Source organism: Monodelphis domestica, chromosome 2, assembly GCF_027887165.1.
Source record: "Monodelphis domestica isolate mMonDom1 chromosome 2, mMonDom1.pri, whole genome shotgun sequence".
NCBI classification, from domain to species: Eukaryota; Metazoa; Chordata; class Mammalia; order Didelphimorphia; family Didelphidae; genus Monodelphis; species Monodelphis domestica.
Window position 1 is genome coordinate 508835456 of NC_077228.1, and position 20288 is coordinate 508855743.

A 20288-nucleotide genomic window follows, 5' to 3' on the forward strand; every position below is an offset into this window, starting at 1 on the left:
GAGAAAAGAGAGAGAAGACAGAGAAATGAGGGAAGAGGTAAATCCACTGATTTCTAATGCTAACTTTTGCTTAAGGTTGGCACTGGTCCACTGGCACCCTGCCTGTTGGAACCAATGCCACGTTACTTGGATACAGTAGCTATTTACAGCCGCCCCCGTATCCAATCTGCTGACACTGCCATTTAGAGGCTGAGCAAAGAAGCTGCTTCATCAACACCCCCAATTCCGTGGAGTTTTAGGGTGGGAGCTTATTTGAGGCCTAAACCTTTCCAGACCTGGTGAGAGACAAGGCCAAAGGCCTTAGCCTAGCAATGCCCCAAGACAGTCACAAACGGTTCTGAAAGAGCAGCACCCAGGTGCACGTTCTGCTGCACGAGGCTTTACGACGCTGGGCACTAATCAAGCTTCGGTCGAAAGTGGACGATGAGCGATTTCTACCTGACAAGTCATATGGCTAAGAGCTGCCCCTAAATAAGTCATCTAAACCTGCTCTTCTGCCTCACCTCCCCAATAATGCATTCTTTACAGTAAGGCCCAGCCAGATGGGAAGCAAAACCCATTCTACTGGCAGCTGGAAAGGAAGTCTATTTCCTTAGTTTCTGGCAAAGACTTAAAACCAATCCATAACTTCAGATGATTCATTTCTTTTATGCTATTCTTTTATTAATTATCAGACTGCCAAAAATTAAACCATAGATAGAGCGTGGTCATTTGGATTCAAAACAACTAGCACCCATTTAGCAAAACAATGGATCCAGATTTCAGCTTTCTGAAATAGACATTTTCATCTTCAGAGCCACCACCATCATCACTAGCATTTATATAATGTTTTAAGCTTTACAACGCATTTCACAAATATGATCTCAGGTTTATTATCCCAGAGATCTGAGAAGTAGGTTGTTTATACTCATTTCACAGATGAAGAAACTGAGGCAGACAGAGAGGCTAAGTGACTTATCCAGAGTCACACATCTAGTGTCTGAGGCTTCATTTGAACTCAGGTCTTCTTTGACTTCAGGTCCAAAGCTTTGTCCACTGAGAAACCCAGCTGACTTTTAGTGCCCTAGAGAAGGTTCCTTTTTTTCTGAGAAGAGATTATGATACACTCTGTGTTAATAATGCTGACTCTGAACTATGAATTTAATAAACCAAAGCCTGGATATGCTTTTATGATCCCATTCTGCTCTCTTGTGGGCAACTGCTGTAGCGTTACTTGCTTTTCCCAAAATGGTCTACATAAGTGGGGGAAAATACAGCACGATCCTAATGGAACTCAGACAGATACCACATGCCATTCCTTCGGCCAAGGGCCAAGTCATGTACATAGTGAAAAGGCCTGAGGAGAGCTAAGGCAAAGATCAGAACGGCATTCCTCAGTACCTGACCTTTAACTCCTCCCCGTTCCCACCCCTCAATCCTGCACACACCCAACAAGCTCGGTCAGTGTTGCCAAACTCTGAGCTGAGAACTGTGGGATGAGGAGGGCGATAACAAATGAGAACGTACAGACAAAGATGTGAAAGAGGGGAAGTGTGTCCTGGACTCAGCAAAAATGGAATCTTGTTCACAAGCAACACCACCGACAGCTGCTCTTAGGAACTTTGGGAAGTGCGGGGCAAGTGCGGTAGGCCCTTATTAGCAGGCAGTTGAGAACCCTGCTGACAGACTCGGAGCAGAAGAAGCCCTAGTTTGCAGGAATGGGGCAGAAGAGAAGGGAAGGGAGGTTAGGTGGAAGGTGTTAATGGTGGCTTCTGGTTAGCCACCTCAATGAGTGAGTAGAAATGTTGTTGGTGCCCCAAAATGGGACTTCCCAAGGAGACGGAAAAGGATCAGGAAAAGGACAGGATGAGTCAATCAATCAAGGATTTGGTGCAAGGTGCCAGGCCCGAGGACTAGAGATAAAATAAAGGAAATACTGCCTACTCCCAAGGAGCCTTCACTCTACCTAGGCAGGATATAACCGATCCTAAGAGAGCTGGTATGGATACGGAACAGCAAAGAAAGAATCTGGGCAGGGGAATAATGATGTTTGCTACTGAAAGGAGAAGGGCAAAGAGTCAGCCACCGGAATGATGGAGAGTTAAGAGGAAAGATCTACCAACAGGCCTGGCAAGTGGAAGCTCCCAGAACCACCTTCTGTGGTGTGGGAGGAAGCCCACATGGAAAGGCTCTGAAATGACCTATCACAGCTCCAAAGAATTCATGATGCAACTTGCCAGCCACCTCCTGACAGAGGTGATAATGGATTACAGGTGTGGAATAAGACATCTTTTCGATATGGACAATGAAGGAATTGTTTTGCTTGAATATTTATAGTTGTCACAAGAATTTTCTTTTTCACACCTCCAGACCTCTAGCACTTCCTCCATGGGCCAAGCTAAAACATGTAGAAGGCAGAAGTATGTAAAATAAAAATAAAGAGAAAAAATTGGGAAAAAAAAGAATTTTCTTTTTCTTTTTTTTTGCCTTCTAAATGGGGAGGGGGTGAGGTATGGGAGGACGAAAAAGAAAATAGATTTTTGAGTTGCAAAAATTTTAAATTAAATTTTAAAAAATTTAGTAGGTGCAGAAATCATGCAAACAGGTCCTATCTTGAGAACAGAGAATATTATGGGAATTTATTGAATCACTTGCTGTAGAGAAGAATTCAGTATGAAATATATGTACGTTGGACCCTTTCCAAGGGGGTTTTATTTCTCAAGCACCACTGGAAAACACATCTCCATTTACTATAGGTATTTCTACATTTTTTCATTAAAAAAAGAAATTAGGACATGAAATTTGAACTGCCCTAAAAGGAATAGATAATAATGGATAATAAACACTACTTCGCTCTTTGTCTCTCAGACTAAAATAACTAGAGAGTGCCCCCTAAAGCTTGGACAGGGTAGTTTTAGAATAATTAAGGAGAAATAAAGGGTTCTCTGCCTTTCTCCCAAGGGGGAAGAGTTTATTAAGTGCTTACTATGTGCCTGGCACAGTTCTATGTGCTTTACAAATACTACCTCATTATCATCCTGAAAGTACTATTAATTGGCTTCTCTGTACAGTTCAGAATTGTATTTACAAGGTCAAAAATGCATGTTCTTCACAATGGCCCTGGGGTTCTCCAAGGCCCTAAAGTGACTTGTATATCTTTAAGTTAAGATTCACCAATGCCCAGATTAAGTGTTAAATTAGTGTTAAGTCTATTTTTTATTATATCCTAAGCCTAACTCCTATGGGCTTCCCTGAATGGTCCCTTTCTACTAGCTGAAACTAACCAGGACAACTGAATTCACTGCACCACTTCCATAGCTATGGGGTGGTCTTGGAGACAGCTTCCACAAGCACACACAGAAACAGAAACAACAGGTCACCAGGAGTTATATATAGAGCACCACAGGGGACCCTGCGGTCAGGAATAGCTCAAGAAGGAAGAGGAAGAGAAGACACATAGGTTAGCTGGAAATAATTCACCAAAGAGACTGGTCAGGGGAGTCTGACTATTGTTTGAAAGACTGTTGTTAGCCACAAGAGATGATAGAAGTTGAACACAGAGCTAACTTAAAAAGGGGGTTGAGAGTGGGAGCCCAGGACATCATTAATCCAGGTAAGCCACCATACAAATCTTACTTCACCACTCCTTTTGAATGTCAAAGGTCAGCAGTATTAGTATGACACTTCCAATGGCCAAGAGGCCACTAGTTTCATTTCCAAGGGGTAGATGCTCTTTACCAGTGAACCTTTGATACTGTGGTGTTTCAAAATCTTCCCCCTTAATAATCTGTGTCCCTCTCCATGACCTAAACCAGACAGAAAACTAATCATATGCAAACTGTAATTGAGTACCAAAGTAGTGGATGATTCAAAATTAGGAGGCCTGAATACTAGCCCCAAACCTAGGATTAAATGCTGTACCTTTAGTCTCTCCAGTTGTAAAAAGAAAATAACAACAACTGGGCCTCTGAACTGTCTTCACAGAAATTATAAATAAAACAGATGACTGTTCCTTGAGATCACTGGAAGAGAATTAATAATAATCTAATCACTATTATTACCTCTTCCATCATGCTGTCCTGGGTGACAGAGATATCTTCTTCCGTTGCTCCACTTTTTACCAAATTTCTTAGTCGTATACAATATTCTCTCATCTGTGAAATGAAAATGTTGGTTACTAAAGCACATGTCCTAAATCAACTTTAATACAGAACTGTCACTGGTCTGCTAACTCACCCCATGTAAAATTAGTGTCAACTCATGCTAAAAGCAATTAAACCCATATGGGGCTGCTCCTGATCCTGCTTATTACCCTTTTCTCAATTGCTCCATTTAAATTCAGAACAAGGTATTGCTAAAAATACTTTACAAGGGGAATAACCACCAGCGCAACTAGTGAGCTAGGGAAAGGGCTGCTTCTGGAACAACCTGGGCATTGGAGCAGAAGAGCAGCCACCATCTCCCATTCTTCAGGCAGGGACCACATTTATAGGTACCACTTAGTCTCGCAGATTTGACATTCTCTACATTTTACTTGTTGGTTACTTTTTCTTTCCTGCTGAGCAGTTGGGACTAAAGCTATGCCAAAACCTAAGGAATGAGTGGTCGCATTTTATGGGCATGATTGGGGATTGGACCCACTCTTTCGCATGGCACATTGGAGATGAAAGTGAGTATTCTACTAGCCATGGTGCCAAAGAGTGCCCGAACAGAAACAACAGACTCCCTGGTTATAATGAAGCCCGGGGCACTGACTGTGCAATCCACAGGTAAGAAGTTCCAGTTCACTTCTAGTGATGGGAAACTCATCTAAAGGGAAGCTGTTATTAAGTTTAAATCAATCTCCCAAGGAATAGCAAAGCCCAGTAGAACCCTTTGGTTCATAGCAACAAATTATAGCCTTGCAACTCCCAAGACCAAAAGGCTTAAGGCTGACAAAGAGCATCAAGAAAGCCCCCTTTTCCTGAGGGCAGGTTAAGGTGAGGTTAGCTTAATGACATCAGCCAGCTTCCCACAGAACTCCTAACCCACATCTGCCCCAGGCTCTTGTCCACAGGAGCCAACTGTGAGATCAGCCACCCACATTCCTTTTTTTAACCCTTACTTTCAGTCCTAGTAACAACTCTGGGACAGAAGGGCAAAATGACTTGCCCAGGATCATACAGATAGATGTGTCTGAGACCAGATTTGAAGGTCCTCCTACTTTATCCACTAAGGTGACTAGCTGCCCCCTCATACCAGAATTCTTACAGGCCACTTTACTTCAAGATATGAGTGAAATGAAAAGCAGCTTGGCAGAGTGAGTCAAGAACTGACTTTAAAGTGAGGAAGACCTGGGTTCAAGTCCCACCTCTGACCTTGGACAAATCATGTCCTCACTTCTCAGAGCCCCAGGCAACTCTCTAAGACTAGAAGTTACAGAGCAGAAAGCACTGGATCACTCCACTGTGACAGAGGTGAGCTCCTGGCACTAAGGACATCACAGGCTTTCTAGTCAGGAAACAGAAGTAAGGAAGAAATGAACAAAAACACTCCAACACTTATCCACATGCACCTCAGAAAACGCTAAAAAGCACCTAAGCCACGAAGCATAATCAGAAGATAGAGAAGGATAACAAAGGAATTATTTTTGCCCACTTACAATCTACATGTTTACCTGCCTGGAGAGACACACCAAGCCAGAGTGAGAAGTAGATGGCAGGATGCCTTAGAGAGATCCCGAGGAAGAGGACTGCTCAGAGGCACCTCTGTCAGGAAGATGACCCAGTGGGAGCTTTGGGGCACATGCCCCCATGCTAAGGAAGCTCAGCTTGGCTTTCTCCCCAGAGCTCTTACCTTATGATTCAGAATGTCATTCATTCTTCTAGATGCCTCTGTTGTATGAGACTCAGGGAAGCACTTCTTAGGGACAACCCCATATTTTTCTAAAATTAAAAAAAAATGTCCGCTGTTCAAAAACTCAATCTGGAGTTAAGAAAGCAGCATCCCTGGAGAGAACCTGCCAAGCACTCATAAACTACCAGAGCAATTAACTTTCTGAGGAGGTGGCAAAAGAAATATTATCCTTATTTTATAGTGGGGGGAACTGAAGATCAGAGGTAAGATGACTCATTTAAGATAAAGGAGCTCTTAAGAATGGCTAGGGGGGCAGCTGGGTGAGAGTCAGACCTAGAGATGGGAGGTCTTAGGTTCAAATCTGGCCTCAGACACTTCCCAGCTGGGTGACCCTGGGCAAGTCACTTACCCCCCATTGCCTAGCTCTTACTGCTCTTCTGCCTTGGAGCCAATACACAGTATTGACTCCAAGATGGAAGGTCAGGGTTTAAAAAAAAAAAGAATGGCTAAAACCAGACCCTAGGTCTCTTGACCCCAAGACCAGCCTTTTCCTGCGCACCTCTTGCCATTACCCCCATCCACCCTCCTTCAGAAGAGTGAACAAGCTAGGGTTTCTTCTTGATTTAGTAAGTAGATAACTTCCCCTGCATATTTTCCAGGCTGTTATTAAAGATGACAGAACTCAGTTTGCTTAACTTTTATGTCACACCCAGGCATTTTTTCCCAAGAAAACTCTCTTTGGTTGGACTGCAGACAAATAAGCATCATTTTCAGACCAATCTATGGCTCTGATTTGCTCCCAGTTTACCTTAGTAGAGAACAATTAAGGGGCTTCTTGGAAAACATAAGCTCCCTGAGAGACAGCATGACATAGTGGGTAGAAGGCCAACCCCAAAGTCAAGGAGATCCAGGTTGAAGTCTTGCTCCTGACCTGCCGTGGCCTTGTAGCCTTGTAGCCTAGGCAACTCACTTCCCCTTCAGGTCTCCTGACACCTCTCCAAGAGGTTTCAGGGTAGGTGCCAATCTGTAAATAGATTTTCTTTCTAATATTGAGGGGAGATTAATGATACGAGCTACAACGACATAGCAAAGTCAGTCACACTAATATGGGGAAGCTGAAGCATGAACTATTCTTGAAAAGCTCTCCAAAAGGCCAGTTCAGTCACTGACCTGGGCTTTCTGTTGCCAACCACTGTAAAATGGTTCCCCTAAAAGATTCTTGTCAGAAAAAGAAGAATTGAGTGAAGTTTCAAAGGGAGACCTTTTCATGTGATACAACCTCGGCTCCATTCTTGGCCAAATCGAAGTCAACATCTAAAGCTCTAATAGTTAGTCTAGAAGGGAGAAGAGCAGAGAATGAACAGAATAATCTACAGCAGGGCCAGGGCTTAGAGAGCCAAAAAGGGGAGATGGAGACAAGAGGCCAGACTGGAGCACACTAAGGTTCCCAGCGATTGGCACCTCAGGTTTAAGCTATCTAGATGAATAATGCCATACATATAAAGGAAATGCCATTTACCCACAGAAAACCTAGATGTGATAAGGCAGGTGAAAGAAACCAGATGGGGAATGATCTCCCCTACATTTGAGCCTCTCAACTTTTCTGAGCTCACTCAATCTTTCTGCCTAAACCTGAATGCTGCGCTGAGTCCATTGTCCATCACGCTCTCTGCTGTTACAAATCCCTTAAGTAGCAGGCCAGGCAAATTCAGGTCTTAGTCTGAAGGTAGACATTTGGGGAATATTTTCCATCACACATCTAGCCTGGCTCTCTATACACAGCATTTACTTTGGCTCAGTTTCCTCATGTATAAAAGAAGGGGACTGAGCCAGATGGCCTCTAAGGCCTACCAGCTCTAGATCTATGACACTCTGTACCAATCCAAAATTCAGGAAGGAAAATAAGGGAGAGACATGGGAGCCAAGGCCTTCCACTGAAAAAGAATAGACTTCAGAGCACACCAAGTACAATCTAAACCTGCACAAGAATCCTTGTTACAAGAACCCCAACCAATACTCTTGAGCCTTAATCTGAAGCCTTCTAGAGAGAGGACCATTCCATCTCGGATAGTGCTAACTACTGGGAAGCCAGGTCCTGTGGGGCACAATGAACAGAAAGCTGGCCTCTACCTCTGCCCCGTCCTGACATCATCACTCCATCACCCAGTGCCCCGGGCAACTCTCTACTTCTGCATCAGTGGAAGGAGTTTATTCACGGGAAGTTTCCTACCTCAATGAAATCACAGGTCAAGAATTTTAAAAACCTAAAATTGCTTCTTTGTAACTCCTACCCATGGTTCCTGGCTGTACCCCCTGGGGCAAAATAAAACAAGTATATTCTTCTTCAAGTAGCAGTCTTATAAATAAAGGAAAGCTTGGCCACAAGTTTATTCAGTGCTTCCTGAGGGCAAAGGAGATTGCCATGGAGCTTCTCCTCTTCTCTAGCCTAATCTTCCTCAGAGTCCTTTTCTGCATAATCTCAGGCTTTATATCACGATGGAGGCCAAAGTTCCAGTTTGTCAATGTCCTCCTCATAAAGGAAAGCCCAGAACTATATTCAGTTCTCCAGATGGAGTCAGTCAGAGCAAAGAGTAAATCGTCTTTCTCATCCTGGCCACCACACTTCTCTAAGTATAATTTATGATTGGTAGACAAATCACACTTGTAGAGCACATTTAGCTGAGAGTCCACTAACACTACCAGATCTTTTTTTTCAAGTAAGCAACTACATAGCATCATATATCTACTATCTTGTACCTGGTGATGCTGATTTTAAAAGATCCAAATGCAAAATCTCACATTTACCCCAATTAAATGTCAACATCCTAAATACAGGCCCAGTATTTTACTCAAATTCTATGAATCAACACATTACATCCTCCTCCAGTTCCATGTTATCTGCATATCTGATAAAGGGCATTTTGGCTTTTACCAAGAAAGAGTCAAGCAAAAATCTTGGAGCCCTTCAGTAAAATCGTCTTTCCAACAATGAATTATTAATAACTATTCTTTGGGTCTAGTCATGCAACCAGTTCCAAATCCACTTATTCCAGAATCTCTCCTACTTTTTCCCCTACCTTTTCCAAAAGAATAGAAATGAATCTGTCAAATGTTTTGCTAACGGCTGCCTAAAGCATTCTGCTGATCTGGAAACTTTATAAAGAAGTGTACTGACTCTTTATGATTGCAGTTTCCTTTTCTAGATGTTCACTAACCACCCTTGAATAGTACTCTCTAGAAATTTGCCAGAAACAATCTAGCTCACTGGCCTCTATCTGCAGACTCCATTACACACACACACACACACACACACACACACACACACACACACACACACACACACACACCCCTTTTGTAAGACTCGTGCCCCTCCTAGGTTACCTCCCATATTCTCTGTAATTTTTCACAGACCACACTACAAAGGCTCCTCAATCACATCTGTCAGTTCTTTCAGCCCCTGAGAATACAGGGCCTTCAACCAGTCCTCCCCTTTTCAGCATCACTCTGGCCCCACACAACCCTAGAAGCCTAACAAAGATCTCATAACTTGACTTCTCCATTCCACCACCTCAAATTCCCGTAATTTCTGTCTCTATCTTTTAAAGGATGGAATTATTGAGGCAACCCAAGAAGTCAGCAGCTTTCTACTATAGGCAGAGGGGACTAGTGGATATGTGAATATTGTTCCCTCTGATTACTATATCATGTTCACCCTTATCAGATTAGTGAACTGTTTTCTGGACTTCTCATCTATTTCCTCTTTCTGTCCAGGTGGTCCACTGCATAATCCATAGACAGTTTCAATTCTGTTTCTGTATGAACATATCTTTACCTTCCTCCTCATATAATAACTAATCTGGTACTAGAATGCAAAAGTGGATCTTCAAGTGTCTACCATTTGTTAATTGCCTGTTCTCTGTAATCACATGAACAAATTCAATAGCCTATCCCAAAGCCCATTGATTTTTTTCTGCCCACCATTAATAAAAGGGTCATCAACAAAATGGTGGGTATCTTGAGGAAGGAATGAAGGATGGTGAAGAGCAGAGCTAAGATAGATTCCCCAAACTATACACAAACCCTTCTATTTGGTCAAAGGTATGTCACAAATTAGCTACTAATTAAACACACAGTATTAGAATCCTGAGTCAATTTCAGGTCCTTTAATCAATCAACATTTTAGGAAAGAATGACTTACCAACAATGTTGACTAGCATATCCCACTGGCCACCATCATTTGCAGGATTAGTAAGTAAATATTGCACTAGCCTTCCATCTTCAGGTTCCTGGGCTGTTTCAACAAAGGCATTCAAAAAGAAATAACAGCGTTCAACCTGGAACACAAGACAAGTCAGACAAAAGTGAGGTGAAAACTCAGCAGATATGCCAAATATATTTAGGCAATGGAACACTTATGGGCCTCATGTACTATTTTATTTTCCAATCAGTCTGGATCCTGAATACCAAAATATGCTGTCAAGAATCTATCACTGAGGGGTAGCTAGGTGGCTCAATGGATAGAGCCAGGCCTGGAGATGGGAGGTCTTGAGTTCAAATCTGGATTCAGGTACTTCCTAGCTGGGTGACCCTGGGCAAATCACTTAAAACTCTATTGCCTAGCCTTTATTGCTCTTCTACCTTGGAATCAATACAGAGTATTGTCTCCAAGATGGAAGGTAAGGGTTTTTTTAAACAGTCTATCATCAGTTAAGTGTTTCTTCTTATATTTAAGTACAGATTGAATATTCTATTCACACCATAATAATGATACAATAGTAGAAGAACAGACTCAAGCCCCACTGTAATATACATTAGTCAGGCTCTATTGTAAATATTGTGCTCTATTCTCACTACCATATAGGAGAGGCATGGACAAAAGAGTGTACATTCAAAAGATCCCAATCAGGAGGCTCTGTGGGACTCAAAATTATGTCCTACAAGGACTGGTGGAAGGGTTTCAGGAAATTAAAACCTAAATACTTGGGGAGAAAAGGATCATAAGCCTTGGCAGGGCTTTCAGATGGAAGAAGGGAATAGCTTTAATTTGCTGGATCCTGGAGGATCTAATTAGGCCCAACAACTGAAAATCCAAAGATTCAGATCTGGGTTCCAGATAAGGAAGAACATATGCGCAGAGTGGTCTAAAAAAGGAACTCCCTATCTTATAAAGTCTTCCAAGCAGGAATGGTATAGAAGGGTTTGATGCTTCAGGTAGAGGTTGAACTAGATAGCTATTAAGAACTCTTCTAAGTATGAGATGAAATTCTGGCGCATCACTGTTTTTCCTCAAGTCCATTTTAAACTCAAGACAACAGTCCAAACCATGACTTGTTTTCCAGACTAGTACTACATGCAATGAGGGAAATAGCCTTAGAAAGGCTAAGTAAGACATCTAAACAATCTAGCAAAAGATCAGAAATACCAGCAGGTAAAGAGGAAGTGAGGAGAAGAGAATACCTCAGAGCATAACAATGGTGAGTCACCTACAGGGCTAGAGGTAGCCTAGAACTGGAAATGCAAGCTCTGAAGAGGAGGTCCCTACTGTGGGTAAAAGTTCAATGAAAATAGTCCTGCAAGGAATTCACTCCCATACCTTGTCCCAGAAAAATAGATAAGACTGACTGAATTCAAATTCTTCAATATTTAATCTCTTCATAAAAGGAAGTCTCATAACGTTCAGACATGAAAAGATCCAGCATCGTCCTGGAAAAAAACAAAAAACAAAAGAAAACAGAAACCATAATTCATGTATTTGCCTATGTTGCATCAAGACACACAAATGCATTTCCTGGTGGGCATCATGTCATAGTCTTGGACAACTCAAGACAGAGGCAGGAACAGATAAAAACAACTATAGACATGGCTCTTCAAAAGAAGGCCTGAAAACTATCAACATTCATATGAAAGAATGTTTCAAATTACCAACAAGGATAACTCAAAGGTTTCACCTCCAACCTCCAACAAAAGTTGGGAAGAGTCATGAGTTGGAAGAGCTGTATAAGTAGAGGGAAGGCAGCCGTCCTAGGGCACTGTTGGTGAAGCTATGGAATGGTCCAATCAGTCTGGAAAGCAATCTAGTGAGAAAGTGACTAGAACATCCATACCCATGAGATCCTGCTGCTAGGCTTATGCCCCAAGGAGATCAATGACAGAAAGGCCTTTAAACACCTGAGTATACATAGCAGCACCTTTGGTGGGAGCAGAGAACTGTGCCAAGCATTTTCCATATGCCACATTCTCCTAACTGTAATTTTATTTAGTGAACCTTATGGTGGGGCTGGGGAGGAGTAAGGAGGAAAGGCCTGCTTTATTTTAAGGGCATATAGTGATAACTTGAAAATTACTTGAAAATACACCGAATAGTCTTGGTGCTTAAGTCCTGTACCTGATCTTTTGCATATGGGAACAAGTGTCTCCAATAATGTATCTCAATAGCTTCCCCCCCACCCCCACCCCCAGCATTGATGATGGACAGCAGATAGTCCAGGAAGCCATACCTGATCAGGTGCCCTAAACAGCTTCCTCTGTTGAAAGTTAACTGGCCCATGAGAAACGAACACAAGACCTAGGTTCATTTATACAGTCTCAGTCTAACCTACTAGCCCTACAGATGCAAATATAACATTTGAATGCAAATACATGTGTGGTCCTCCCACTTCTAACAGGGCTAGAACTAACAGGTGGAAGTTAGGGCTTTGCCCAAGAGAGTGTTGGGCAGCAATTCCTTCAAACTATCTCTCCCATAGTATCTTGGCATCATTCTACTCTCCTGGGTCCTGACTACTTGCCTTCCAAATCCTTCCCAATTCCAAATCTTCCTATTTCTGTCCCAAGCACCATCATCCTTCCCAGTTCATAATCATGCCATTATCCTGGACTCCTCGCCTTCCTAACCCCCACAAAAGCAATCAGCTGCCAAATTTTGCTGTTTCTCCTTTCATATTTCTTGCATCCCACACCACTACTCTCCACTCGCATATCTACCACCTTAGTTCAGATCTTCCTAGTTTCTTCTTCAGATTATTCCAGCAGCCTCTTCATTGACCTCCCTGCCTCCAGCCTCTCCCCATTCCAGTCCATCATACACACTACTATCAAAAAAATTTTACCAAAGCACAGAACTGACCATATTACCTCCATTTCTCAAACTCCAATGGTCTTCTGCTGACTTGAGAATCAAATATAATTCCCTCGTTCAGCATTTTTTTTTAAAAACAACCCATACTTTCTGTCTTAGACTTGATACTAAGTATTGGTTCCAAGGCAAAAAAGAGGTAAGAGACAGACAATTGAGATTAAGTGATGTGCCCAGGGTCACACAGCTAGGAAGTACCTATCTCCAGGCTTGGCTCTTTATCCACTGAGCTATCTAGATGCCTATCTTGTTCAGCATTTAAAGCCCTATATAACCTGCCGGTGACTTCCAATCCAATCAAACTGATCTTCTTGCTGTGCTTCCCTCCATGGTAATGCGCCATCCTCCCATCTCTGGGTCTGGCAGAGACTGTGTCCCTCTCCCCTGCCCCACCGTGGAATGCCCTCCCTCCTAGTCTCAAGAGAGGCCCTCTTTAAGATGCCATCCAAGTACCATCCTCTGCATTATGTCTTTCTTAAGCCCCTCAAACTACCTAGTATTTTATAACTTTGTATAAATGTGTACATGTTTACTTTATATTTATGTTGGATGGTTTTCTATGTTCTTGTCATCTTATCACTCAATTTTAATCTTCTTCCCTGCCTCATTCTTCGTAGTATCCCCAGTAGAAGTGCCTGATTGTTCTAAATCACACAGGATACTTGGCTCTCCTGGGGGAGAATCCGTGTGAAGCCATTGGCCAAAATGAGACACAACCCACCATTGTCCCCTTATCCCTCCTAAGAGTAGACTCAACTCTAGACTAATTCCAAGCTTCCTTTGTCCTCTCTTTCCATTATGCCCTCTGGAACTCCCTGCCATTATGAAACTCCTTCACCCTCAATGACTTCCTTTTCCCATATCCCCCTTCCATGTTCCAGAACTCACTGAAACCTAACTTTCTCCTAAAGACACCACTATCTCTTAGCACCCTCCTCAAGGTTAGCCATTTATTTTCGTTTCACCAACTTCATAAGGCGAGAAGCTGACATTATCTGTTCTCTCCAAAGTCACTTTCAGACCCTCCCTGAAACCCTTAGACTTAGCAATCACTTCTGACTCTTTTAAAATTTATTCTGTCCTATTCAGCTCCTTCTTCTGGTCACCTCTGGACCTCGAGAGGTCATCTCCCTAATCCCACCCAAATCAGCCATTTTCATCTCAACCTGCAACTCCTGGCCTCTAGCTTCTTAGCCTCCTCAACTCCTATGACTCTTGGCTCCAGTCTATTTTAAGTATACATAGACTATTCAGTCATTCCAGTCAGGACTTGTATGTCTTGGACCGAATGTGTTTGTTTCACTTTACAATTTTTAAAAAGAAACATTAAAATTTATGTTAAAGGTCGATGAAAATAAAGATGTCCCTTTTTTTCTCATCCAGATTCATTAGGCCCTAGGTTAGGAGCCTTGGCGTAAATGTAATTCCCTTTCCCCAACTGAATTTACTGGAACTAAAAACACCACCATACATATAATGAAACGTGAACTTTGAAATGTTTTTCCTATCATGAGGGTAGCTCTCTACTAATACACCCACACACTTTGTTAAGGTCTCCCTGGTGAAGAAGGGCAGAGTTGATCGATCTGTGGCCACAACAGAACAGAATGATGCTACCAGAGAGAACAAGGCCATGACTTTGGCCTCACCAGGATGATGCTCAAACCAAATGGATGTTAGAGTCAGGCACTAACCAGCTTCCGAGGCCCCCAACCAACACCAAGGGGTGCCACTTAGAGTTTCAACACTTAAAAAAAGGACTCCTGGTGCCTGCTTTGCTAGCTATGGCAGACGGGGGATTAGAAAGAAAGCAGCAGCATTAACCAATACTGATCAGGAAATCCGTGTTCATGGCATAGAGTTAAAGCGGCTCATGCTAAAATACTTAAGGAAGAAAAGGCAGCCACTCTCCTTGAGGTACTTCTGGGTCCGATCTACTTCAAGTCCTGTAGTCTGAGCATTGCCCATAGGACAGCAATGGAACATGATCTCAGGAAAAGCAAGAAGAGTAGCCAAGAAATCCAATCTCCAAAGTAACTTTCCATTACCTGAATTCTTCTGGTTGGTGACGGGCTTGCCTTCCTGAGGCACGGCATGCTGGAAGACATGCTGTGTCTCCTGCACTGTGGACCTCCTCAGGCAGATGTCTAGCAGGTCATGGGTGCTCCCCACATTCTGGGCCAGGGAAAACAGCGGGTCACAGTTCAGCTGCTGGATCAAAGTAGCCACCTTCAAGGGGTTAAGGCCGGCAGGATGTTCACACACTTGAATACAAAAAGACAGAGCAGAGCTAACCAGACTGAGGACGCACCACTAACTCTGCAAACGTCTCCCATGTTGGGATGGCAGAATGTTAAGGCTGGAAGGGACCTGGGAGACCATTTAGTCCAACCCATTTACCAAGGTAGAAACGGGTCTTGGCAAAGCAGAAATGTGCTCAAGGTTAAAACAGCAAATTGGCTTTCCTCTGTGGGACGTAATTTCTCAGGGCAGAGAGGCTCTAAAGTCCCTTCCATGGTCCCAATAAACCCAAACTTTTAGGACTCCCAGCCTAGGGTCCTTTCCACCAACACATTCTTAGAAAACGCGATTAGCCCCTTCACTTGTTTAGCTGGGTCACCTTGGGGTGCTTCTAAAGCCACCCCCTCAGTTTCCCTGTCTTGCCCAATGAAAGGTGGGAATGGATGAGGTCCCTTCTAGTTCTATTCCCCTGCCCCTACCAGAGTGGCCTCGGTTCTTCCTCCTCCCCCCCCCTCCCCGGCCAGTTTCCCCGTCTTGTCCAATGAGAGGTTGAACTAGTTGAAGTCCAGGGTGCCTCCTAGCTCTACATCGCTGATCCTATCACCTCGGCCCTGACTGCGTGACCTTGGAGCGTTCCGTCCCCACCCCTCTTGCCTCAGTTTCCCTGTCCTGTCCCAGCAGCGGCGGAGGCCTCGGGGTCTCTTCTCTTACCTCCCGGGTAAGGGGGGCTGGGCACACGCAAGCAGCGGGGCGCGCGCACGCAGCCTCCCATCTCTCTCCCCCTCCCAAAGTCCCCCACCCCCCACACAGCCGGCTCTCACTCTTATCGTTCATGGCGACGGCGGCGCGCGGCCTCGTAACGGTCGCTGTCCGGGGTCCCGAGGAGGGCCGAAGGAGGTGCTGGCAGCGGCCGGGCCGGGGCCGGGACCAGTGTGAGTCTGGGTCCGACGGGCACGAGCAGGCGCCGGGGTCAGGAGGAGCTGGGTCGGGTTGAGCGCGACAGGCGGCGGGATGGAGCTTTGGGACACCCGGAGCGCCGGAAAGAGGAAACGGACTCGGCCCCGGCGAGGCCGGAGGGAGAAACGGGGTGCGCCGAGGGACAAACCTCGCCCCTTGCGTTGCTGAGTCAGCGCCGTCGGGGAGGGATGGTAGCCCCGCCTGGGGGCGGGGCGGGCCGGATCCGTGACGACAAAGAGGACGACGCCGGCGGCGGCGGCAGCAGCTGCAGCTGCGGCACCTCCCAAAAGTGTGGCCCCTCGAGGCAACTCACTAACCCATCATCAACTGGTCACCCCAGCTAGTAACACTGAGCGCCTACTGTGTGCCCGAGGCACGGGACGCAGTTACCAAAGAGGAAGCCCAGGTCTGGCCGGAAGGACCTCCGAGCCCCTTCCTTCTCATTAGACCCTTCCAGGCCCACCCCCTCATTAGACAGAGTTATGTGCCCTAGATCACCTCGTGGCTCCACCCTCCACTGTACAACCTGCCTCCCCACCCCGAAGGAGTTTCCCTAAAGTCTTAGGGCAGCGGAACTGCGAATCGAATACACTCTAGCAAGGGACGCGAAATACAAGTACATCACAGACTAGGGTAGCGGGGCAGGGGCAGGCCAAGAGCTGGCCTTGGAGAGTCTGAAGAATGATCAAGACAGCAATCCCCACGATGCCAGAGACCTGAGAGGAAAGAAGGAAGCCCACCCCCATCTCCAGACCTAGGGCACGACCAGAGATGCTTAGCGAGATACACATCTTCTAGACGAAGCCACAGCCATCCTTCCTTCCTTCCTTCCTTCCTTCCTTCCTTCCTTCCTTCCTTCCTTCCTTCCTTCCTTCCTTCCTTCCTTCCTTCCTTCCTTCCTTCCTTCCTTCCTTCCTTCCTTCCTTCCTTCCTTCCTTCCTTCCTTCCTTCCTTCCTTCCTTCCCTCCTTCCCTCCCTCCTTCCTTCCTTCCTTCCTTCCTTCCTTCCTTCCTTCCTTCCTTCCTTCCTTCCTTCCTTCCTTCCTTCCTTCCTTCCTTCCTTCTTTCCTCTAATTCCATCTCTTTCTCTATTATAAAGAAAACAAATGCTTGTTTATTAGTTCCTTTTTCTCTACTGCTTTTATCAGGTTATATATTTTTAAAGTCTGACAATAAAGGCAGTTTTTAAAACCTAAGGCACCTAGATAGCTCAATGTAGTGAGCATTGGACCTGGAATCAGTCTCAATCTCAGTCACTCACTAGCTTTGTAACCCTGGGCAAATCATTTGACCTGGCTTTGCCTTATTCTATTGAAGAAGGAAATGGCAAACCTCTCCAGTATCCTAGCCAAGAAAATCCTATACAGGGTCATGGAAAGCCAGACACCACTGATCAACACCACCACCATTTGTGAACCTCACACCTCCACAAAGGGCCAGGTTAAGAGTATCTTCTCATATTTCTTCATTTGAGTCCCACTTACAGTACTTGTTAATTTTTTAAAAATTAAATTAAAAGGAGTAATGGTTTTGGAATGAAGGGACCTGTGTTCAGACCTGCTTTTGATATTCCTTGTGTGATCTTCGGCAAGTCATTTCAGTTCCTGGCCTTCACTGCTTCTACACCTGTAAAATGAAACAGTCTCTAAATAGAGACCCTCTCAAAAGGACCTCTGAGAGTTTTGCCTACACCATACACAATCTTCCCCAAGAAGAACTTCTGAGGTTTCTTCCCTAATGGGCTCAAGACAGATTCGATATGGAAATGATCCTTCTAGGGTTTTTGGTGTCTAGAAGAGTACCTGCTTGAAGTGAGTGTGTTAGAAGAATGTCACTAAAGTTGAAGCCTATGGAGGGGAAAAGGATGATTTTTAGCCACCACAGATTAGCAATTCTCTCCAGAGGCTTATTCTACTCTCCCCACGGGTCCTCAGCCCAGCTATCCAGTTGCAAATTGTCAGACATTTGGAAATTCCAAAAATTAAATTCATAGAACTTAAAACTAGAAGAAACCTTAGAAACCATTCAGGCCTTATTTCACAGAGGAAGAAACAAAAACTTAGAGAAGGGACCAGAATGATTTGTCTAAAGTCACCCATCAAGGGAGAAGTCAAAAGTACTTTGGAGCAAAGGTTCTCTGATTTTAAATCTTGTGAGTGTCCTTTACACTTTATCCTACAAGTTAGACCTAAGGCTTAGGAAAAAAATTTGGACTGGTTCCAATACCACCAGTATTGGCTGTACATAAAATGCTATAAAAACGAACAATCAAAAATGGCTAAACTGCCCCTATTCCAGAATTAAGGAATATCATAAGGAGTAGCACCTGGCTAACCCTGGAATGCAGGAGTTCCTCCCATTTCCCACAACAATATAACAAATGAAAAGACAAGCTGTGGCCAGGTCTCCAGAAGCCTGAGTTGCCTACTGTAACTCACAGCTGACTCTCACATAACAATTTCCAGTTTACAAAACATCTTAATGGGCATTATCTCCTTTGATCCTCACTAACAATTCCTTACTATATAGCATAAGAATTATTATCCCCATTTATAGATGAGAAAACTGACCCTCGGAGAAGTGAAGCATTTTGCTCCAAATAAGCAGCTGTAATTCAAAATCAATGCATCACTGACTTCTAGATCCAATGTTCTTATTCATTCATTCAAGTAATTTTTAATTTTAAAAATACCTTACCTTTCATCTTAGAATCAATACTGTGTATTGGTTCCAAGGCAGAAGAGCAGTAAGGATTAAGTAATGGGGGTTAAGTGACTTGCCCAGGATCACACAGGAAGTATCTGAAGTCAAATTTGAACCCAGGACCTCCTGGGTACAGGTTGACTTTCAATCCACTGAACCACCTAGCTGCTGCTTCATTCAAGCATTTATTAAGCACTCTGCTAGAGGCTATGGGTAGGACACAAAAGCAAAATGCAAATATTTGATGCTCTCAAAGGGCTTTTGATTCTTTTGGGAGACAATGAATATCAGGTGTCCCAAAAGTCTTGGTACAGTAACTTCAACCTAGTTTAGAACTTCACTAAGCTTTTGTTTTTTTCCCCAATATGTGTTTTTTTCCACTAGAAGACAAAAATAAAATAAAACTTTAAACAAAGTAAGCATAGGGGTTGCATTAAGAATTTTGGGACACCTGCATAAATTAATAGGCAAAACATATAAAGTAAATACAGAGTGTTACCAGGAAGACTAGAGGAGGGGGGTGACACTAACAACTGGGGATGGGAGAAGTGAAAGAGTTGGGAAAGCTCTTGGTAGTCCTTGAGCTGAGCCTTGAAGGTTGCCTGGGATGGGCACAAAACCTACCACAAGTAACTTTCTGTTATAGTCATTGTTGTTGAATTGTTTTTTAGTCATGTCCACCTCTTTGTGACCCCATTTGGAGTTCTCTTGACAAAGGTACTAGAATGATCTCCTACTTCTCTCGTTCATTTTTTTTAAAGATGGAAAAACTGAAGTCAACAAGGTTAAATGACTTGCCCAGGCTCACATAGCTTGTGTCAGAGGCCAAATTTAAACCTATAATTAGGTCTTCCTGAGTCTAACCTGGGCATTCTATCTATTGAGCCACCTAGCTAGCCATTTTTTAGTTTGTGGATTTGTGTGATGTACTGAAAGCCCTGTCATTTGTATAGTGTTGGGATGGGAATGGGAGATAATACAGTAGGAACAAACTATACTTATCTGCTTGGCAAGTGAGAGTTTGGAGATGCCTCTTAGTACTCAGGGAGTCATCCTGCCTTTGAGGGGTTCTTTGTGGTTGTCTTAGTTCTCTACTAGACTGTAAGGTCTACAAGGATTGGGAACCTGGCTTACCCTATCTTACCTAACATTTATATCTCTCTCCTGCCCCCAACCCTGGCCTCACTCAGCATCTAACACAATGCTCTACCTTTAAAAAGGAACTAAGAAATAATGTCTATGTTTGGGATTTGTCCAAATCCAGCTTTGCAGTCTTGAGGTTTCTATCCAATTTCTCTGATTCACCCTGGAAATAAAAATCTTTGGCTATCCTGGATAATTTTCCTCAAGTGACAAAGCTCCACTGAATTTCTTAAACCAGGGTGCCAATGAATTTCCAAGCTTTCCATGGAGTCTCTGGGGTGGCTACTACACATTGT

At 43.9% G+C, this 20288-nt stretch overlaps 1 protein-coding gene across 1 annotated transcript in view; it reads right to left on the reverse strand.

Moving 5' to 3' along the window:
* Positions 1–16556, reverse strand: part of BLMH (bleomycin hydrolase) — a 49682-nt gene extending 33126 nt beyond the window's left edge. The window contains exons 1-6 of the mRNA XM_007485725.3: positions 16012–16556; positions 14998–15213; positions 11408–11517; positions 10013–10148; positions 5815–5903; positions 4041–4133 (exon numbers count right to left, since the gene is read on the reverse strand). Of these exons, the coding sequence (XP_007485787.1) occupies positions 4041–4133; positions 5815–5903; positions 10013–10148; positions 11408–11517; positions 14998–15213; positions 16012–16024 (657 nt within the window). The 5' untranslated portion in view covers positions 16025–16556. The remainder of the gene's footprint in view (positions 1–4040; positions 4134–5814; positions 5904–10012; positions 10149–11407; positions 11518–14997; positions 15214–16011) is intronic.
* Positions 16557–20288: the final 3732 nt, after the last annotated feature.